Source organism: Schistocerca serialis, chromosome 9 (genome assembly GCF_023864345.2).
Source record: "Schistocerca serialis cubense isolate TAMUIC-IGC-003099 chromosome 9, iqSchSeri2.2, whole genome shotgun sequence".
NCBI lineage: Eukaryota > Metazoa > Arthropoda > Insecta > Orthoptera > Acrididae > Schistocerca > Schistocerca serialis.
Genome location: NC_064646.1, coordinates 349,612,290 through 349,636,451, shown reverse-complemented (window position 1 = coordinate 349,636,451; position 24,162 = coordinate 349,612,290). Strand labels below are relative to the sequence as shown.

The 24,162-nt window shown below is 41.2% G+C and overlaps 1 protein-coding gene across 5 annotated transcripts in view; it reads right to left on the bottom strand.

Annotated features, from left to right (window-relative positions):
* The window catches only part of LOC126418677 (testin), a 98,669-nt gene that overhangs the window by 37,089 nt on the left and 37,418 nt on the right, over positions 1–24,162 (bottom strand). For 2 of the 5 annotated variants that reach the window (XM_050085565.1, XM_050085564.1), the window contains exons 7-11: positions 14,025–14,085; positions 9,622–9,970; positions 9,338–9,547; positions 9,024–9,254; positions 8,308–8,946 (exon numbers count right to left, since the gene is read on the bottom strand). In XM_050085565.1, the coding sequence (XP_049941522.1) occupies positions 8,308–8,946; positions 9,024–9,254; positions 9,338–9,547; positions 9,622–9,970; positions 14,025–14,085 (1,490 nt within the window). The remainder of the gene's footprint in view (positions 1–8,307; positions 8,947–9,023; positions 9,255–9,337; positions 9,548–9,621; positions 9,971–14,024; positions 14,086–24,162) is intronic. The other 3 variants (XM_050085567.1, XM_050085566.1, XM_050085568.1) reach the window with 3 other exon arrangements.

The window sequence follows — 24,162 nt, the reverse complement described above, 5'->3', positions numbered from 1 at the left end:
TAAGATGAATTTTATCAGTGTAATATACGAGTGTAATCCCAAAAGTAAGGTATCCTATTTTTTTATAAGTGCAGAACTCTGTTCGTGTGGCAGTTGGTCACACTGTTATGAAGAGTGCTTCACGTGCTATGTGTAAACATGCGCACGCCGTGCTGAGGCGCTCAGTGTTGGCTTGGCAGCCATTGAGAGTGGAGCTCCCATTGGGTGTTACAGCCAAGTACGAATTGCACGCAGTTATTTGGTTTTTGAATGCAAAGGGCACTGTGCCGATCGAAATCCATCACCAATTGACGGAAGTGTATGGCGAGTCGTGCATGGATGTCAAAAATATTCTTAAGTGGCGTAGAGAGTTTGCAGCTGGTTGGACCAAAATTCACGACGAACAAAGTAGCGGGAAACCGTCAATTTCTGAGGAGACAGTGTTGAAAGTTGAGCAAAGCATGCGTGAAGGTCAGCGGATCACCCTGGATGATCTCTGCACATTGGTTCCTGAGGTTTCCCGAAGCAACGCTCACAGAATTTTAACTGAAACATTGAACTACTGGAAGGTGTGCGCAAGATGGGTGCCACACAAGCTGACTGAGGACCACATGCAGCAACGAGTTGATGCTTCCCGCGCATTTCTTCACCACCAGGACAACTTTCTGGACTCAATTGTCACAGGTGATGAAACCTGGGCATACCACTCTACACCTGAGACCAAGCAACAATCACACCAGTTCATAACTTTCTGAACAGCATGGCAGCGAGCTGGTATGACATGGGCATACAAAAACTGCCACAGTGTCTACAAATAAGCATTGACAGAAATGGTGATTATGTCAAAAAATAGCTAAATTTTCAAGCTGTAAATCGATGTAAACCATTGTACAAATAAACAGATCTATGTACTTATAAACAAATAAGAGACCTTACTTTTGGGATGACCCTCGTATATTGGGATTCAAATTAGTGATTAAGAAAGTGATCAAATAATATGTTCACACAAGGAACTTAAAAGCATGAAATATGTATGTATATACAAGAATGAGGTATGAATCACATTCTCTATGAAACGAATTGTTTAATTTTTTGTCTTTTTGATGACTGGGAGGTGTCACTGCACTTTTCTATTGGCTACATCTTATTTTGCTAAATTACCAGACTGAATAGTAAACTAGTACTTAATAGATTTCAGAATGTCCACAATATGTATTACTAGAATCCCAGCCTATTAGAAGATTACATGTTACTTCCCTCTGTGGCTTTCTGATACGAGGCTGTTCAGGTTTTCGTTGCGAGGCTGTTCAGGTTTTCGTTGCAATTAACAAAGATAAAGAAAAGCTGTTGAGATCTTAGACTCTGTGAAACAAGAACCTTGAAATCCACCTCATAGCAGCAGAAGGATGGGGTAGGGTGGGGTGGGGTGTACGATTTGCTCAGCAAGCAGCTAACAGATGCAGGACCTGAATGTCTCCCGGGATATAAAGACACATTTTATCAAGAACGTAGAAGGACAGAAGAGTATTTTATGAATTATAAGATGCTATGGACTAGAAGATGCACTTTAATTTTTAAGCAAGTTTTTAAAAAACATAACATTTTTACCATTTTTTATTATTAGATTGTGAAGGCAGACTAAAAAAAAGTTTTAATTTATAAAACTGAATTGACCTTTAAAATCCTTGAAAATTGTCATCTGATCTCTCACTCTACACCACGACTGTTTTATCCACTGACACACTTGTTTCATTGTGGGTCGTTTTAAAGCTCCATTCACCATGAATTCATGCTGGGTTTCATCCATCATCCATTTGTGCCACTCCTCCCTCATATACACTTTAAATGGTGTATTTACTGAGACATCAAGAGGTTGCAATTGTGACATAAGTCTTCCCAGAATAACAGCAAGCTCTGTATTTCCCTGTCTCAATTTCTCCTTCACAGAATTTTTCAAATGACTACTACACCGATCTAGCCAAGAAGAGAACTTTTCTTCAATAAAGCACCTTGGCTTCTCTCCCACACTCTGTTAACCCATAATTTCACACCAATCTCGTCCATCCAGTCCCTGACATGTACATGAACAACACCACAAGACAGTATTTCAGAAGGTTTTGGCATTTTTTTGAGCTTGAAGGTGATCACTGGATTAAGTTTAATACTTTCAGCACAAGATGAAAAGACAACAGTGTAGTGCATGTTTTTTTGCATGTACACTTGTTTTTATGTCCGCATCTTGCGGTCTCGTGGTAGCGTTCTTGCTTCCCGAGCATGGGTCCCGGGTTCGATTCCTGGCGGGGTCAGGGATTTTCACCTGCCTTGAGATGACTGGGTGTTGTTGTGTCGTTTTCATCATCATCATCATTCATCCCCATTACAGTCGGAGGAAGGCAATGGCAAACCACCTCCACCAGGACCTTGCCTACAGCAGTGTCGGTCTCCCACATCGTTCCCCTACGCTCTGTTAAGGAGTATGGGACATCATCATCAGTTGTTTTTATGGTTACAGTTTTAGCACCTTTTATGGCAACAACTCTGTTACTCGGCACATCAAATGCAAGAGTTTCGTCCATATTCACTATTTGGCTTAGTTCCACAATGGTTTTCTTTTGATATTGAATAACAAAGTGATGGAAAGATAATACAAAGGGTGTTCAAAAAGTTTTGCACAGTCTTATCTAATTTTTTTATTTTTTGCAAGAGGAGAATGAAATTTTTTGTGAACATACTTGGAACTTTTAGCTATAAGTTGGTATATAAAAGTATTTTCTTTTATTTACAGGTGAGCCATAATGGACCGTGAAGTAGATGTCAGGTTGCAACAACGGTCAGTGATAGAGTTCCTCTTCAACATCTCAAGACCTGCAATGACTCTGCCACATCGATTCACAGGAAGTTGTTCCCCGTTTATGGGGAGGACACAGAGGATCACAGCAGTATCCAGTGGTAGTTGCAGAGGTTTAAAGAAGGTGATTTCTCTCTACTGGACAATCCACCATGCAGTAGACCATTGACGGCAGTGAGTGGTGTGAATAAGGAGACCATTGATTAAATCATCCAAAATGATAGATGTGTGACGACACGACAGCTTGCTGAAATGACTTGTTTGTCATGGGGTAGTGTGGTACCACTGCTACAGTCACTAGGGTGCAGAAAACTATGTGCATGTTGGGTGCCTAGATTACTGACAAGAGAAATGAAAACGATGAGGAAGAACGTGTGTGAGGGTCTCATAAAGACCTTTACCGAAGAGTGGAAACAGTGTTTTGATGATGTCCTTACCCATGATGAAACATGGTTGTTTTTGTCCGAACCTGAGAGCAAAACCCAATCCATGAAGTGGCGTCATCCGGGTTCCGCTTGGAAAAAGAAACCAAGACTTTCATGAACAGCAGGCTGAAAGGTGATGGCCTCCTCCTTCTGGGATCAGTGTGGTGTCATTTTCATTGACTTTTTGGAAACTGGCTCCACAATTAACCGGGACCGTTACTGTTTGTCACTGGACAAGCTGTGATGTGTCATCAAGACCCACAGACCACAGCTTCAGGGTCAGCTCATCAGACTATACCATGACAATGCCAAACACCATTACAGCCCTTATGACACAGGAGAAAATCGTCAAAATGGGTTGGAAAATTGTTCCTCAACCTCCCTACAGTCCGGACTTGGCTCCATCTCTTTGGTTGTTTGGGGGCCCACCTGCGTGGTAAAACATTTGATAGCGAGAAAGACCTTATTTCCTGTGACAAGTAATGGTGTAAAAGTCAATCCCCAAGAATTTTACCAAAGTGCATTTACATCAAGAAAAGAACGTTAAGCCAGATGCGTCACAACTGATGCAGGCTCAAAGTATAGCTAAATGTTCCAAGTATGTTCACAAAAAATTCATTCTCCTCCTGCAAAAAATAAAAAAATTAGAGACAACTGTGCAAAACTTTTTGAACACCCTTTGTATTTTCTCTTCATACTCTTCTGGCATTTTCTGAGATATTTTGGTTTTGGTTCGCATGCTAAGTCTATGACACTTCACAAACTTGACAAACATGTAGCACTAACCAACACTCCTCTTAAAGTCTGTTAAGTTCCACTGTGGCACTAGGTTATGAGCAAGTATTTCACTCACTTCTGTATTAATTCCAATGCCATTGTGACAGTCCTCAAATCCATTTCAATATGTAATCATCTATTTTTGGCCATTTTGCCTTCAGTCCTCTTGAAGTGTTGGCAGAAGAGCCAACACAGTGTTGCTAGAGGAGGCCGAAATCCACGCGCAGACTGGCGTGAGGTCTGGAACAATTAAAGGAGTGAGGCTAATAAGAAAAGGACGTAGTTCTTGGAATACTTAACTTTAATCCATAATTGGTGTACATCGCTCTTGACAGTACATGTTTTACAATCTCAATATAAACTGGTAATGACGCCTTGCTAGGTCATAGCAAATGACGTAGCTGAAGGCTATGCTAACTATCGTCTCGGCAAATGAGAGCGTATTTGTCAGTGTAGCATCGCTAGCAAAGTCTGCTGTACAACTGGGGCGAGTGCTAGTAAGTCTCTCTAGACCTGCTGTGTGGCGGCGCTCGGTCTGCAATCACTGACAGTGGCGACACGCGGGTCCGACGTATACTAACGGACCGCGGCCGATTTGTCCTCATTTTTTTTCAATTCTTGTTTGCAAGCCTGCCAACCGTGAATGGTTTTTGCTGTTGGTGTAGAGAGGGGGGAGGGGGAATGCCACTCCACTGTTCTGTTTCCATGTCCTTCTGCATATGCTATTACTTTCAATTCATAGCCCACATCATATGAATAACCATCAGGTTACCTTCCATTAGGAATGTGGGTGTACTCAATGCAGGAATGTGGGTGCACTCAGTAACTGTGATCTGATTTAAAAATTATAGATCACAGCAATCAGTCTTCCTCTTTTGCAGGTTTTATTTGGCAAATCCAGATTTCAGCTAGTGTTTGAGCATCAGTCACAGTTCTTTGAAAAAATATTCAAAGAACTGTGACGGATGTCCGAACAACAGGGAACTGACATGCACTGAGACTAGAAAATAGTGCACTGATAATGGCTAGGCACTAGGTGAAATCTGGAGTTGCCAAATAAAACCTGCAAAAAAGGATGACTGATTGCTGTGCTCTATAATTTATAAATCATATGGATACTTTTTATTTTTTCCCATTATGAAACTAGCTACTAACAAAAATATTGCACTGTTATTGATAACACAAATCACTTTCAATTCATGTTCACTGGAACCATAGACAGCAATGATGCATCATAGGCTAGACAATGCTCTAGATTTGCGAGAGGTGGGAGGGAGACAGTGCTAGCAAGCTTGTGAATCCCTGCAAATCATGTTCGCCACATCGGTGCACTGCTGCTGCCAGTTGAATCCAATGTTGCCAGAGATAGGTTTCCCACAGCATCAAATATATGGCTATCTTTAAGACTGGTGCGAATTTTACATCAAAGACTGGTCATTTTTATATTAATTTCGAGTAGAAGACATACCTGAATTTTCGAGGCAATTTTTCAAAGAAAAAAGTGAGTCTTATAGTCTGTAAAATACAGTATAGTGCAAGGCAGTCTCTTATCCTTGGAGTGGTAAACTGCTCCTAATGCTGCATGAAGTAGCGTAATCTATGCCACAGGGTGGAGAAGGCCACACAGAAACCACTCCATTGAAGACCCACTGGATATGCCTTGCTTCGCAGAAATGATGATGGGCTTTGAAAATCTCTGCTCCCGACGGTATAGAAAAGAAAAAACTCAATTGATTGATCCACATCTATCAACACAACAGCTTACTAGTTAATGTGATGAAACGATGACTCAAGGCAAGGGAGGAAGAGTAAGACCTAGATAGCAGTCTATACCTACATAAATACTTCGCAAGACATCATATGGTGCTTGCGAGGAGGGTGGGGTGGGTGGGGGGGAGGGGTGGTACGATGTATGATAATTAGTCATTCTCTTTTCTGTTCCATCTGCAAATGGAGTGAGGGAAAAGCGATGTCTATACGCTTCCATATGAGCCTAGATTTCTCTTATCTTGCCCTCAGGGTCCTTATGTCAGGTGTGTGTTGTGGAAATAGGAGCAGATCAAGTATGGCATTCAGGGAAGTTCATATGAAGAAATGAAGAGACTAACAGGGAACAGAGAGGAATGGAGAAAAGAACTCCTGCCAACCAATCTTCAGGGCACAGGATAGGTATATCTGAAACAGAAAATAGATAAACAAGCACCAGAATGGTTGAACTGCAATGACCATAAAACAAACTAGTACCAGTCAGAGAGAGATTTTGGAGCAAATCTCACCACAAGATTACCATGGTAAAACAAACTTCAAAAGTGGTTACAGGAACAACTCATTCTAAGTTCCCCACACAGATGCATTTATGTACCTAAAAATCCTCCATACCACATGATGCAAGAAAATAGGACTCCTGCTACTGCTTCTGCAAAGGCAATACACTGCCATGGTTGTGAGAAATTGACACATCAGTGATAAAAGACATTATTGAGAGAGAGTTGCTAGACATTGTTAAGGTAAGCACACTTAATCCTGTAAGCACCATGGACAAGATTTAAAAATATAGTTTTTCTGTTTAATGGTCACTTCCCTTCTATAACAAACTAAATTCAATGGAACTGATGTAGAACATAATTCGACAAAAAAGTCAGCAAGCAGTAAAAACAGTCTTATGTTAAAGACTTTCAAAGAACAAATACAAAGTTGCATAAGAAAAGTAACTGCATAAGAAAAGTAATTTCAGAAGACTGAACCAGAGCATGTATACATGTCATCAATATCGACATTCTGGTGCCTTTACGGAACGTGAACATTAAATATTTGTAATATATATTGGGATTCAAAGTAGCGATCAAGAAAGTGATCGAGTAATATGCTCAAACAAGCAACTTACAAGCATGAAATATGTATGCATATACAAGAATGTCCCACATTAAACATGTATGCCACACATATCAGTTAATCATCTCTAGTCGAATTGCTTTCAAGCACAGTATCCTGGAACGAAACTCCCCACAACCAGCACTATTCAAGATCTGTACAAGAAATAAAGGGCTGTAGGAATATGCAGAGGAATAGGCAACCAACAATGAGGACCCTGAAATTACAGACAAAATTCACATGGATATTATGAGAAGTCCACAAGTTGGTAAGTTTGTGTACCTTGGCCACTGTGTCATTATGTACTAAAATATATGAAATTAAAAGCCTACTCTTTGAGTATAGTGCAAGAGCTGAAATTTGAGGACTTGGAAACTTCATTACTGTAATTGGCTGTTAGTATCAAATGCAGATGGTTACTTGGACCCTTGCTTTACTTCATGTCAGATGAGGCCTGATTTCATTTGTCAGGTTATGTAAACTCCTAAAAATGCAGATACTGGTCACAAGATAACCTATGTATTCTCCATGAAGAACACTACCACTCAGAGAAGATAGGTGTCTGGCATGCATTGTCCGGTGTACCCCATATTTTTCAATTACACCTTAAACAATGCAAGATATGTAGAGATCTTTGACTCCTGTATGCATTGATCACCACTTCCAGCATCTATTATAGACAAGTAACTACATAATTTTTAACATTACTATTATCTATTCTCTTTTAGTTAGTTCACAGTTTCTCAAATCTTGGGTGTGAGGCATACTGAGGTTTTATGTGGGACACACTGTATTTCCCCAATGTCAATAATGTTTGCAAACAGAGTACACCAGCTGTCTCTTCTGTTTCAGTGGTGGTGCCATTTCTAGGTCAACAAACAACCATGTTCTTGCTGGTGAGAAATAAAGATTCATCAAATAAGCTATACTTATATAAACAAAACAGTCTGGATGAAGTGGACAGTCAATCATATTACAGCAAAGAAATCAATATAGCAACCAAAGTCAATTGAATGGGCTCTTGCTGGTAGCAGTGAGACATTTGATAGTGAACTATGAAATCCCACAAAATACTTTCTGAAGTTCATATGATCAATTCTTGCCTTGCCCATTTTGCAACAATATGGAGGCCAACCACTGTATATGGTATTCTGCAGATCTGTTGAATACAACTTAGATTTTTGTATAAATAATTCTTACTCAGTTTTCTCCTTTAATGGCTGTGTCAGCAAATACTAACGAAGTTGAAAATTAAAGTATATACAGAATCCAAACAAGGACGGACAGACAAATGGAAGGACATACCAATAAGACAGATGGACAAACATATACACAGAATAACGAATGGACGAACACAGAGGACATGCACAAATCGACAACAAAGACATGGACACACAGAAGACTTACCAACTTCCCAATGACTTGAACCAGCATTTCTGGCAGCTATTGGCTCACAAGATGTGCTTTCCACAGGATGGGACATATAATATGGTTTATGGCCTAATAAAGAGCTTGTTCCTTCATAATTTCTTAACTGAGTTCTGGAGACAGGGCTTTTAATGTTCACTGTATCAGACTGTAAAAGTGCTCCTGGCTGTTGACTGTAAATGTCTTCTTTTTCTGCTGGATGCATTGAATATCCCAAATTTCCCTCTTGAGGGATATCTTTCCCTACCCATTGCTTTACAGGCTCATTATATGGCAGTTTGTCTGGACAGGCATTCTGGTAGCATTCCTGCCCACTAGGATATCTTGAGCCAGCAACTGCACCAGCACGTAATGTACCAGTATTTTTATTGTGAGGAACAGACTCATTCTTAAATCCTTCACGTGCACCACAACTTTGAGATAAAAACGTAGCTATCATTGGAGGTGAGACACCTGGCACATTAGTAGAAACAGACATAATCATTGGATGCGTTGCAAGTGAAACAGTTGCATCAGCTGGTGAGCTCAATACGTTATATCCAGGAATTGATTCACTATGTTTAGTGCTCATGCCTTCCATCCATTCACTTTGCTGTTTTGGAGACACAGGGTCTACTACTGGAAAAATGAACGTCATCTCAACTACTGTAAATTTCACAGAGCAAAGGATGATATTTTTCACTTTGTAGAGTTACCTTGTAAACCAGTTCTGTGGTATTCAGGCGATAGGGCTGAATGTTTTCCTGGGACAGATTCTGAATACACAGTGTGGGAGTCAGGATGCATTGTGTGAGCGAACGTGGCATCTGCTGGCAAAGTTGCAGCAGTGTTTTCAGGCATTAGCCCATAGTGTTGATGCTCAACATCATACCACTGATGCCCAACATCTCCTTGTTGCTGACCTCTCTGTGAAACAGGATCTGCTACTGGAAAAAATGTGATATTACTTTAAAAACCATCAGCTTTTCAAAGACATCTAGTAATCTTGTCTTTTGCTATAAACAGTTACCTCCTGAACCAGACCTATGATGCTCGGCTGAGGCAAATGAAGGTTTTCCTGGAACAACTTCTGAGTAGGCAGTATGAGATTCAGGATGCAGTGTATGTGATACACTGGCATCTGCTGGCAAGCTTGAGACACACTCACCAGGCAACGTACCAAACTGCTGATGACCCACACTTGCCAATTGTTGGCTATTATTTTTCTGTGACAGACGATCTGCAAAAAAAGTATTTTATTTCCAATATTTTCTTAGAAAAGAAAACTACTTTTCGATTTCATTGTGTAATTACCCGTTGGACCAGCCCTTTCAAATCCTGATGATGTATATGGTTTTCCTGGAAGAGCTTCTGAATATGAAGTTTGGGATTCAGGATTATGGTAAGGCTTCCAACTTGGTGCAAAGTTACTTGGTTTCTTCAGATTTGGTGGCATGGTGTTAGGAAGTGGTGGGGGAGGTGGTGGAAAATCTTCATCTTCTGTGCCAGCTGGCATACGAGGCACTGCTGGGTGGAATGGACGAGGAGCAGAGAAGGCAGATGGTGGAATGCCACGTATGGAATCTGCCGAGTGCGATGCCGGAAGAGATTTTTGGCCAAATGCTTCTGATGCCCACCTCACATCTGCGTGGAGTAATGGCACCTGCAAAAATTCAGACATATTACACTTCTTATATACTGTTTCCACTCTAACTTCTGCTACAACTAATTATAAATCAAACACAAAAATATACTGAACACTGATTGAAGTATTTCCTTCAACTAATTCCAATACAATCCAAAGCAGAAGCCTGTTATCTTAGATATACAGGAATTCCAATTGGCAATACATAACTGCAAGTTACCGTTCAACACATAACGACACCTGAAACAAGTATCCACAATTACGTAACTACGAGGGCCGTTCAGAAAGTAACCTCCGGTTGATTTAAAAAAATACACCAAGTTAAATAAAAATATTTTAATATATACATCTTACAACTACATCTTTGCACTATTTTTCTACATAGTCTCCATAGCGATTGAGGCACTTATCGTATCTCTTCACAAGCTTTGAAATTCCTTCTGCATAAAAATCACCCGCTTGTGCCTGGAGCCAGCCTGTGACCGCATCTTTGAGCTCTTCGTCGTCATCAAACCGCTGTGACCCGAGCCATTTCTTCAAATGCATGAAGAGGTGATAATCACTTGGCGCCAGGTCTGGGCTGTAAGGTGGATGGTTGATAACGTCCCACTTGAAGGACTCAAGAAGGGCCGTTGTTCTGCGAGCAGAGTGAGGACGGGCGTTATCATGCAAAAAAACGATACCGGAAGTCAGCATACCACGGCGTTTGTTCTGTATAGCCCGTCGTAACTTTTTTATTGTTTCACAGTACACGTCTTGATTAATGGTCGTACCACGTTCCATGAATTCAACCAACAACACCTCTTTGGTATCCCAAAACAACGTTGCCATCAGTTTTCTGGCAGAAAAATCTTGCGAGGCTTTTCTTGGTTTGGTAGGCGAATTTGAATGTGCCCACATCTTTGATTGTTGTTTTGTCTCAGGGTTCACGTACTTAATCCAGGTTTCGTCACCGGTCACGATTCTGTTTAACAATGGTTCTCCTTCGTCCTCATAACGTGACAGAAAGTCTAATGCAGAGGCCATTCTTTGAGTTTTGTGGTGGTCGGTAAGAATTTTGGGCACCCATCGTGCACAGAACTTACGGTAACCCAATCTTGCTGTCACTATCTCGTACAAGAAAGTCTTAGAAATCTGTGGAAAACCAGTAGACAACTCCAACATTGAGAAACGTCGATTTTCACGAACTTTTGCATCAACTGTCTGAACGAGTTCGTCAGTCACCAATGATGGTCTACCACTCCTCTCTTCATCATAAACGTTTTCTCGTCCACTTTTAAATAAACGTACCCATTCACGGACAACTCCTTCACTCATAACTCTTGGTCCGTACACGGCACAAAGCTCACAATGAATAGCTGCTGCAGAATATCCTTTGGCTGTAAAAAACCTTATGACAGCACGCACTTCACATTTGGCGGGGTTTTCTATTGCAGCACACATTTCAAACTGCCACAAAAACTAAACTAGCGCAGATACGACGTTCACTCGACCACGGCTTGATGCCGACTGACCTGTTGAGTGCGTGAACGCACAGATGGCGTCGCTACTCCCCCCACAACCCGCACTGTGACCAATCGGAGGTTACTTTCTGAACCGCCCTCGTATTTATAGTTTCTCAGGAAGACAAGTCAACATTACAGAGGTGGCAAGAATGATCTAGAAATCTTGGTGTGTCAGAGACTGGTGCATCCACGATCACATGTGAGGAAGCAGTACTGCCCACTCACTATTATTTTATTTATTCTTTTCATGCTAACAAGCTATGATTTTTCCTCTCCACCCACAAGACCAGATTTTGAGATGCAGGTATTCTCTATTTTCGTTCATGAACTGCATGATTTATGTCAGCTATATGATGAAACACATTCTGGTGGTGTCTTGTGTTGGAAAAGATTGTGGTTGTGACAATAATCTTTGAGGACTAAGTGTACCCATTGGTCGATATGTGGCAGTTTATGAATAGTAATGTATGCCACCAAAATAATGAAGACTTTAAAATGAATAAACAGTGATAAAAAGTATAATACATCTATAATGCGTAGAAATCTGTGATGAAAAAATGACTGTATGTAAAGTAATGGAAAAAATCTTGCTTTGCTGCTTGTTAATGCAAAAGAGAGGTTTTAAAACAAAAAAAGAAAAGAAAAACAACTGCTTGCTTTTGTATCTGGCTCTTCCATTTAACATTATGCATGGAAGGAATGGTATGTGATTATATTAATTATGTTTTGGTAGAAACAAACATAAAAGATGTAGTTGAACAGTATCATTTTTGTGACTCGAACATCCTTCTGCTATTTAACGTTTGTTACACTTTGTGAGCATAAAGTGTAATACACTGAGAAGAAATTATGCTTCCGAAATTTGTTAATTGTAATGTTCTTGCAGACGTAATTTGAATAGTTATATAACACAAAATTATATCATGGCAGTACACAGCTGTTTCATACTCATTGTCTTTATTAACCAAAAGATAAAAGCATTGAGGCCTATGCCATACTGGTGGTGAAATGAATATGCAATTGCAGAAAAAAGATCTGGCCACTGGCAATACTTTTCTCTTTGTGTAACTGGATAAAACCTCACAAAAAAGTAAACACAGAAGAAATTCATTATTTTGTTTTTACTATACTATTACACACATGATGTTGTGGACTGCAGCCGAGAATCAAATATAAAAATGCAGGGTATCATCTCACAGAATTCTTAAACATTTTTCTTCCAGTGAAAGACAATAGATGAAAGTTTATAATTACAAATTGGCAGTGCTGTTTCCAGATGTCCAAAAGGAACTCGCATACCCCACCAATTACAGAAGTTGTGGTGGAGACTGTGGAGTAGATCCAACGTGTTGGAAGTGTGTTGTATTACATGTAATAAGCAGAACGTCCTCTAATTGTCCAGAAAAAAGCTAGTCGTCGTGTTCTGACATTGTTCCTTCAAAATAACAGCACAATTATCAAAAATGTACATTAAATGTATTGTATGTTGGAAATCACTTGGGACAGGACATAAACTTTTAATTTTTTTTTCCCAAATGAGAATTTCTGTAGCCTCACAGAATCTTGATCTTTCTTGTTAAGATGCCTTGTATATTGGTTTAGTTTGTTCAATGACTTCTGAAACTAGAGTAGCAGTCTGTAATCTGAGTATCACTCTTACTAAAACTATGTATCCATTTTCTCTCTGCCTTCTTTCTAATACAATTTTTATTATTGGCTCCTGCCCCACCCTCTCCAGCTATATAACCTATTTTTCACTGTAATGAAGCTTTACATTTTTTTCGAAAACTGACTTACGTCTTTGAGCTAGTGGTTGCTAGCATCTCATGCTGGCAGTTCAGAATGTTAGTCACAAATTCTATCTCACTGTTACTTCCAGCATTCTTCCTACATTTCATCTCTCTCATAATCTGTGGTTTGGTGTGACATTTCACCTTTTTTAAATCTGAGATATTTCTATTTTAGTGGCTGGTGAGAAAACACTCTTCCTCCTTGTCCAGCATTCTTAATACTCAATTCTGACTTTATTCTTGAATTAGATATTTGTTTTATTTTTTAAATTCCAATAACCAAAAGTAAAATTGCACTATTTATCTTATAAATTTATACACAATCTTTAGCTATAGTTATCTACTGCAAGGAGCAGAGCATAGACTGGATAATGGGCACACAGTATGAACAATCTCCCACCTGTGATTCTGGTAGAACTCTTCCATTATGCGTCAAATCGTCACATTTTATACGAAAATTAAGGTATCGTGGCATTACAATTTTCTTGCAAAAAACACAATTACAGTGCAGAAATCAATCTGTGGATTTATACATTAATCAATACCAGTGCATTTTTATGTAAAATGAATTGCAACAGTTACAGAATATACACAAACACACAAACTTAATAACAATAATATGCTAAAGCACCACAAAATATGAGTGTGATTCATTACACTTATTTTGCCATGCTTACTAACCCATTTCCAGGATAATATTAGTACTTCACCACTACAAATATTATGTAAATCTTGTTGTTAAAGATGAATGAATGAATACGAAATGAATTCACTCACCTTGGTGACACGTCCTTGTCCAACAACATTGCTCTTTAGATTGTCAAGATATTTCTTCAGCCTATGCATGGAAAATAAATATCATGCAAAAAATGTAATTAAGTGACATTTCTATAGGAAAAAAACTTTGACAAAACAAAAAATTAAAAGAATATAATAACATAAAAACATATATATAATAAAATTTGCAGTAAAAAGAAAAGCCCTTCAACAGGTAAACTGTAAAAGATACAGGCAACACATAATTGCAATTGAAATACAACTTTATGGAAAAAGGCACTAAATACTGAGATATGACACCAAAATAAGTAATTGTTACTTCAATCGGTGTAAGAGAGTTACAATGGGAATATAGGTAGACAAAAAATGGATATGGTTGGGACGTAGTGAAAGGATGGTATGCAAGAGAGGACTGCATTTTCCCCCAGAAATGTTAAGTGGTGAGTTCCTGTGCAGCTTCGTAGAAAATAGCAATAAGAAATATTTAAAACAGTGGAAGGAATGATTTTGACATCTGTGGATTTCAGTGTGTCCTAGCATGAACGTGCCACCCACTAACTGAACATATGTAGCAAATACATGGATTTTTCAGGATAAGTGTTAATTCTTTTGTGTCAGACATTGTACATGCGTAATAATCTCCTTATCTACTGTCACTTAGCTGACTGATTTTGATAAAACCTGGCACAGTATAAAGATAAACTTCTGGGGCAAAAACCAGTCACTGATTAATATTTATCTGAGCAATCGTATTTCTTTTGTGTTGAGGCTGTATGTCCACAGTATATTCTGGCTAACAAACTTCAAACCACACGCTAATCAAAAAAGAACCTATAATGACAACAAATAAACCCCTTATCCTTCAGGGTTCTCCAGAAAGAGGGAAGATGACTTTCTTTTTGCAGAACACTATTGAAAAATTAGAGAACCAACATATGAAGTTGACTACAGAACAATTCTACTGTTGTCAACACACATTTCACATAAGGACTGCGAAGATAACATAAGAGCAATTAGGGCTTGTATGGAGGCACAGAGACAGTTGTTTTTCTCTCGCTCTATTTGCAAGTGGAACAGGAAAGGCATCCTCCACCTTGCACCAGATTGTGGAGTATGTAATTAAGTATGTATGTACGTATGTATGTAGATGTACACAAAGAAATCTTCAAGTATTGATTCTTTATTCCTGAAATCCTTCATATGACTTCCTGAGGCTATCAGTTATGCTAATCTCTAGACAGTAGAGATTAGGCACCCATACTACAAGGGCTCGTCAAAAGAAAACAAGACAGACTACATAACAAGCATTGTGCAGGTGCTGGTAGCACAGGTAGGTGTGCGTATAGAAGTGCCCTCTATTAGGAAAGAACAGCGTGAATGTTCACCACTGAGCCATTTGTCTGTTAGACACAACATGAGCAACAAGTCGTGTGTGTGTGTGGGCGAGGGGTAGTGTGGGTTTTGACTACAGAAGGATTGTCAGGAAGGGAAATTCATGCCCAAATGTCTGCTGTGTATGATGGACAAAGTATATCAAGTGCACCTGTGTCTGTATGGAATAAACGATTCGGAGAAAGTTGAGCGTCATTGAAATACAGAAGTCGGTCAGGACAGAGTCACTGTGCCACAATTCTTTCAGTCATTGTTGTGGAAATGCTGCCATCAGAAACAGCCAAAAGCAGACAATGGAAGATATTCGGCTATGTTGGGAATTGGTCATGGTGCCACTCATGCTTTTTTGACAGAGCATCTGAAAATCTGTGTGCATTGGATTGCCCACAGGGCGATGGAGGAGAAGAATTTGAATGGAATGTCAATATCACTGCAGCACTTAGAATGGTATCATGATGTAGAATATTGTGTCCTGTCCTGTATTGTCACAAGAGATGAAACATGGTGTGAGCATTTTGACCCAGAGACGAAGCATCAGAGCCAACAATGGAAGCACATGGATTCAGCCTCATTCAAAAAATCTAAAGCTGTGCCTGCAAGCTCTAAGCAAGTTATGATGACATTTTTGTTTGGCTGCATGGGCCCGCTGCTGATTTTCTGGAACATGATACTAAAATTAACACACAGCAATAAGTGGACACAATGCAACAATTCAAGCATATGATCACGTCCAAACACATAGGATATTGACAGATGGCACCATTCTCTTGCAGGGTAATGCCTACCTGCCTGCTGCAAAACACTTAACACTTCCTAGATGCAGTCCCTATCTCTCCCTAGGCGATTTCCATATTTTCAGAGCCCTGAAGAAAGACATCAGTGGCTGTCAATTTGCTTCAGATGAAGAGATGCATACTTGGGTACAATTATAGTTCTTATGCCAACCGAAAACATTTTTGTATGGAGGCATTGCCCATTTTGCCTTACAGTGGGGTAAAAGTATTGACAGCTTTGAAACAATAACAGTTTACCCTTTGTTTACATCTGTCTTTTTTCACTTTTAGGTAGCTCGCTATGCGTGCCTGCTGCTACTATGCCTCCCTCCTTCCACACAAAGCAGAAATCTGACATAGGAAACCTATTTCCATTTAATAAATGAAAATTTATGTAATATATTTTGCACAGGCTATCTACAATGAAATATATCAATTTCGGAGTTTGGATGAGAAAAAAATTCTCTACTTGATTTCTGAAGCTTTCACAGCCTGACTGATAGATTATATCTTTCTGGATACTACCCATGTAAATAGCTCCCTTCTCCCACATTCCACAGAGTTTCAAATATCTACAAGAATTGCCAGACACTGCAAATATAATACCAGCATTTTATGCAAAGATACATGTCCAAGAAAAAGGAAGTTGTTATGTAATTGTTTGGATTTTGCATTTACGGTGAAGGTGCTAACTGGCTATCAACTTCTTTCAGAGAACAATGCGTAGAGAGACCTGAGAATAAGAACAGCAACAAGGGCTATGTGGCAGGCCTAAGTTGAAAATATGATGACCTCATAAATCCAATTAATTACCTTACCGTTCACCTTTACATAAGAAAACTGATATATATTGTTCATTTATGGACATACTGTTGTTCTAAACCTTTTCACAGCTGCATGGCCTACAGCCACAGATGCTTTTTGTTATAACGTCAAGTTTAACAAATATATTCCAGAACGACACAACACATATAAGTCACAGAGTAAGTTGACAAGCAGGACATGTGTACACATTATCATTCGAATGAGCACCGAGTCCCAGTCTAGCAGCCGCTGCTCGGCTGGCTGCTTAGGTGGCGCAGCTGCTGCATGGCTGGCAGACAGCGCCGCACGTAGAGGACGCGCGTAATTGCGCGGCGGCGCTTTCAATGATCAGCGAGTCACAACACTTTTCCCCCCTTTGAAATTGTTGCACTGGTCTTGATGGAGGTGTCCTGGAGATGGCTAACGTCCATAGGCGTTGTTTGACTCGCCGTAAAGTCTCGAGGAGGAGGCTTCCCGTATGGACGGAAGTGTCCCCGATGATAACGGGTCGAGATGACAGGAGACGTAGGGGTCGAATCTGCTGGGGCCCCCTGCACCAATCTGCCCGTTGCGGCAAGTCCAGTTGATATAACAGGAGACATGGGCAATGTGTCGGCGTCCGTTGGAGGAGGAGGCAAGTAGATTTGCTCTGACAGAGGATGGTCATCCGGTTCCTGCATGAGCACGTCTCCTGGTGGTGTCCGTTCTTGCGCTGGCATCGCGATGACGGTGAGAGGGCTACGTTGTGAGTATTGAGAGATGACAAGATCCCGAGCGTCAGGTAGGGCCAAAAGTGGTGTAGCGGCATTCGGTACAGGCGGTGCTGGCACACAAGGCCGAAGCTGGTTCGAATGACGCACTGCAACACCCGTGTCCGTCTGGATTTCATACAGGCGTCTGCCACGGTGTCTTAAGGTGCGGCTCGGGCTCCATTTTGGCCGTCTGCCATATCCCTGTACCCAGACGAGGTCGTCGGCGGTGAACCGGCCAAGTGAAGGCACCCGCGGCCATGAGGTGAAAGACTGCAGAAGATGAAGTAGCATGCGGGGCTGTCGGCCATGTAAGAGCTCAGCCGGGCTGTGGTCACCCATGAGGGTGAAACGGTAAGACCCCAGAAACTGGATAAGCGCATCATCAGCAGCAGAAGAAGTCAGAGTTTCCGCACCTGAGCCTTAAATGTGCGGACCAGTCGTTCAGCCTCACCGTTGGATTGTGGATGGAACGGCGGGGCCGTGACATGCATAACGCTGTGACGAGCACAAAAATCCGCAAATTCGGAAGAGGCAAATTGCAGACCATTATCAGTAACAAGAGTAGAGGGGAGGCCTTCCAAAGAAAAAATGTGGGCGAGAGCACTGGTGGTTGCCGCGGTGGTAGGCGACGTGCAACGGACAATGAAAGGAAAGTTAGAGTAGGTGTCAATTACGAGGAGCCAATAAGTACCTAAAAAGGGTCCTGCAAAGTCAGCATGAATGCGCTCCCAGGGCTTCTCAGGCGAAGGCCACAGTGGCAAAGATGACTTCGGGGCAGCGGCCTGTGACGCACAAGGGCTGCAGGCAGCGACCATGTGTGCTATTTCAGAGTCAATGCCAGGCCAGTACACATGACGGCGTGCCAGAGATTTTGTGCGAGACACACCCCAGTGCCCTTGGTGAAGGAGGCGCAAGACCGAAGCACACAAAGCTGCAGGTACCACAACACGCGGCGAAGCATTGTCAGTGGAGAGGAGGATAACACCATCCCTAGCCGTGAGGCGGTAGCGCAAAGCGAAGTAGTTCCGCAACGGATCAGAAGTCTTAGCGGTCGGGCGATCTGGCCAACCCTTCTGAATACAGCGTAAAACCCGGGAGAGGGTAGGGTCAGAACCCGTAGCAGCCGCCAGCCTGCCCCAGCGATGGGGAACCCGTCCACAACCCACTGCTTGGCAACATCCAGGTGGAAACACAAAAGTTTGTCCCTATCGAATGCCTGATCAGGACCCATGGGAAGGCGAGACAGAGCATCAGCATTTGCATGTTGAGCTGTTGGCCGGAAATGAATCTCATAATTGAAACGAGACAAGTAAAGAGCCCAACGCTGGAGGCAGTGTGCAGCCTTGTCGGAAAGTGACGTTGATGGATGAAGCAAGGAAACAAGTGGTTTGTGATCCGTAACAAGATGAAATTTTGAGCCATAGAGAAAAACACCAAACTTATGAAGAGCATAAATAATGGCCAAAGCTTCTTTTTCAATTTGAGAATACTTTTGTTGGGCATCCGTGAGCGTTTTGGAGGCATAAGCAATGGGTTGTTCCGAACCGTCAGAAAAACGGTGCGCAAGGACTGCACCGACCCCGTATTAAGAGGCGTCTGTGGCCAGGTCGATAAGTAGCCAGGCATGGGACCTGTTTCAGCATAGTCTTCAATTTCTGGAAAGCCGCATCGCATGACGCAGACCAGCAACAAGGCACGTTTTTATGCAACAGGCGATGCAACGGCTGAGCCACTGAAGCCGCAGACGGTAAAAACTTGTGATAGTATGCTATTTTCCCCAAGAAGGCCTGCAGTTCCTTAACAGATGTAGGGCGAGGACGGGCATCGATCGCAGCAACAGTTTGCTGAAGCGGACGAATACCATCTCGAGTGAGTTGAAACCCCAAGCACGTGATAGATGCCTGAAAAAATTGTGATTTCTGAAGATTACACTTAAGACCGGCAGTCTGTAAGACATGAAAAAGTGTGTGGAGATTTTGAAGATGTTCTTGAATGGTGGAGCCAGTGACAACAATGTTGTCCATGTAATTGATACACCCAGGGACAGGGAGCAATAATTGTTCCAAGAATCGCTGAAAGAGAGCAGGGGCGCTAGCAACCCCGAATGGCAAGCGTTGGTATTGATAGAGGCCGAAAGGCGTGTTAAGGACCAGAAACTGCCGGGAAGCAGCGTCGAGAGGAAGTTGATGATAAGCTTCTGACAGGTCAATTTTAGAAAAATACTGGCCTCCAGCAAGTTTAGTGAACAGTCCTTCAGTTCAGAACGGGGCATAGGGTAAGTGTCGATGAGGCATTGAGCATTTACAGTGGCTTTGAAATCGCCGCAGAGACGAATATCACCATTTGGCTTAGCAACGACAACGACAGGAGAGGACCACTCACTGGAAGTGACAGAAAGCCAGACCCCGGAAGTAGTGAGACGATCCAACTGAAGATACATCTGAGAATTAATTATAGTGGCAGCAGAACCGGTATCCACTTGCATGCAAACATCTCGACCAAGGATTTAGACAGTGAGGAATAACTTCGCTGAAAGGGAAGAAGTGCAATTGACAGACAACACAGAATCAGAATCAGCGTCATGTTCATGAACATCATGTATGCGGTCAGATTTGCAAACGGAAGACACGTGACCTTTCTTTTTGCAATTGTGACACACAGCCCAACGTTGGGGACAATCTTCGTGTGAATGTTTCGTAAAACACTGCGCACATGAAGGAAGTTGCCGGGGGTTTTGCTGCAGTTTCTTAGTGGGTTATTTACGGCTAGGCTGAGGCTGCGCGTGGGAGCGCACTGCGGCCACGTCGGCCGGCGGGGACGCGCCGCACGCAGTGTCAACAGTGCACAGAGGTTGTATTTCCCCGACATCACCCTATGCCTCTATTTGTGCCCCAGCAGCATGAGAAATTTCAAAAGACTGCGCAATGGAGAGAACTTCATCTAGAGTCGGATTCGCCAACTGAAGGGCACGTTGCCGAACTTCTTTGTCGGGCGCCAACCGGATAATAGCATCCCGTACCATGGAATCGGCATAGGATTCTTAGTGAACATCAGTAATAAATTGACACTTTCGACTGAGGCCGTGAAGTTCAGCAGCCCAAGCGCGATAGGATTGATGGGACTGTTTTTGACAACGATAAAAGGCAACACGAGAGGCTACCACATGCGTTTGCTTTTGAAAATAGACAGACAGAAGTGAGCACATTTCAGCAAAGAACAAAGGCGCAGGATCCTTCAAAGGTGCCAATTGCGACAACAACCGATACATTTGAGGTGAAATCCAGGAAAGGAACAGAGACTTACATGGTTGTTCGTCCGTGACATGAAATGCCAAGAAGTGCTGTCGAAGACATTTTTCATAATCAGACCAGTCTTCCGTCGTCTCGTCGTAAGGAGGAAAAGGAGGTACAACCAACGACGAGAAACGCCCCGCATTTGACACTGCGATGAAATCGTGAATCGCCGCTGTTAGAAGCATTCGCTGTCCAAGGAGATTTTGCAATAGTTGCTCGACAGTAGCCACGGAACCCTGTGGGTCAACGGTGAAAAGGAAAAATCCACTACCTCGTCACCAATTGTTATAATGTCAAGTTTAACAAATATATTCCAGAACGACACAACACATATAAGTCAGAGAGTAAGTTGACAAGCAAGACATGTGTACATGTTAGCATTCGAATGAGCATTGAGTCCCGGTCTAGCGGCCACTGCTCGGCTGGCCGCTTAGGTGGCGCAGCTGCTGCATGGCTGGCAGACAGCGCCACACGTAGAGGACGCGCGTAATTGCGCGGCGGCGCTTTGAATGATCGGCGAGTCACAACACTTTTTCAACACGACTGATTTACACCCCTTGTTTACTACATGGGGGATAAACTCTAGTGGGTGATTTTTTTTTATTACAAAAGCATGAACTAAACTATTGATCTCTAATCTCGCCAGCTACTACATTGTTAGGTTTCTATTTTGAGTCAAGAGGAGAACATGTCCAGCTACATAAAGTATCCAGAATGTATTTGTTTGAATCGTTGATGTGTTGCAACAGCCCTGATGTACAAAGTGGACATTTTAAATGCCTCCAGAAGAACTCAGATACAAATTTCTTCATTTTCTGTTCAATTTCCTTTCCTCTTCCATCTTCTTCTGATAAAAACTCAAATGTTGTGCTTTTCAAACTTGACAATAAGTAGGTCATATTTTTATTTAGTAATCTGATATAACATCCAGAAATTGAGTACTGCAATGTAGATGCCTTGTAAATGAAAATACACTAATACAGTAAAGTGTCTATTATCTGAACAAGTTGAGAGACATGGTTTTTAGAAAAACTGGTTTATTTTGATAACTTAACTGTATAGTTTTATTTGCCGGTAAAGACTACATATATTTATAGTAACATGACTCTTTTCTTATTAGAAAGGCAAACATGGTACGAATGTATGTAGTACAACCTAGTAAGCAAAAAAATATGTATTTCATATGCATTTTGTATGTACAGTACATACTTACAGAATTAAAACTTAACAAAAAAAAAACCTTTAATTTTGGTGTCTTAAGCAGGCCTACCAACTTACGAGTAGCTAAGTCACACACTTTTTCCACCACAGGTATCTAATATTGCTTGCATCTTGTGTTTCCATCCATCACAGAGCAGTATCTAAAAATGTAAATTCTTCAAGCAGTATCTAAAAATGTAAATTCTTCAGAAGCAGCCAGTATATTTTCATCTTCATTTTCTGGATCACTAGTTGATGCGATATGGCACAGTCAGCCTTATCAGTGACAAGGTTCACAATGTTGTCATCCTGCATGATTTTGAGAATTTCGGACATATTAGTCTGTTGTAATTTTCAATTATACAGACTTTTCACCACACCCAAAATTTTATCCCAGGCTTCTCCACTCATGTAGGATACAGCTTTCAAATCAAATTTTTACGATTTTGAAACAGACTGACTTCTCTCTCCCCCCCCCCCCCCCCCCTCCCTCCCACCCCTCTCTCCTCACCCCACTCTTCTCTTTCTAACAATAACTTATGTATCAGTTCTTTCCTATAATACCATTTCAAACTCTAAAATAATGCTTTGAGCCACAGGCTGTAGTAAAGACTGCATAGTAGCTGATAAAACATCACTTTTATGAAGTTGCTCTTTTCATTTAAGGTCTCAGATGATGGACACGTTGGTACATTGCCAGGAGCAGTAATGTTTTCTCCCTTTTGCCATTCTTTAACCTATAAGCTTTTACAAAGGACACAAAAACTTCCTCAATCCATTGCATGAAAATCTTATTATACATTCAGGTGTTCTTTTGTGATGTGTTAACAACAGGCATCACAGACATATGAAAGCCTTTGAAGCAATGCAGTTTCTTACTTTTACCAATGAGAAGTCTATGCAATGGGTGGCTACCAGTAGCATTAGCACAAGTGAAAGCATTAATATGATCCTTGCTTATTTTAAGACTAAGTGCTGCTAATTCACAAAACAATGCAAAAACTTTTCTAGGTAAGCTTTCCAATTGGGCCCAGTTTTGTCAGTATTGTAAATGTTTTCAAGAGCATAATCTTTTTCCCTTAACATGCCCCTTAGTTTGATTTTGAAAGAATCAGCTGCTGAAGAATCGGCACACAGTTTTCCTCCTTGTATAGTTGGTTCAAGTGATTGTAGCAGGCTGAAACAGTTTCTATCATCAGTAACTCGGCAATAGTGGGGGGAAGGAGGGGGCTGGGGGACGAAGGGGAGGCAAGGCCATAGTGAGAAAGGCAGCATGCCCAAGCGAATAATGGTTCAGTGAAGCTGTAGTGTGGTTGACTAACATTCAGATAATTGATGCTCAATTGTAATAGTTCGAGTGAAATACAGAAGGGTCATGCAGTCAAATCATTAACATTTCTGGAATGAATGAAAATCAGTTGAATATAATGAATGGTATCTAGGGACAGGAAAATTTAATGAAAATGATAAATTGGAAAAAAACACAAATTATTGTTTTGTTGCAAAATAATAGGAAATTTGCAATTTTTATGTGATATCACAGAATCTGAGATTTTGCTGTATAAAAAAGTTATAATTCTGAGGACACAAATGATAAATTGCATTTTGTCATCTAGTCTCCTCAAAGACAAAGTTCATGTATATTCTTAAAATAACAGCATATGTCCGGTGTAATTAAGTTTTGTTTGATAATGAAAATAGTGCCAAATTTGGTATGGAGTACCACTGAATTTGGCAAAGAGCATCACAGATTTTAGCAAAATAAATACACAGAATATGGTAAAGAACATGAAAGTTGACAAACAATTTTGAGTTTGACAAAAAAATCATCAGATTTGGCAGAACCAACACCGAATTTGGCAGAACCAACACTGAGTTTGGCAGAACACACCAAATTTTGTGAAACACATCGAATTTGGCAAAA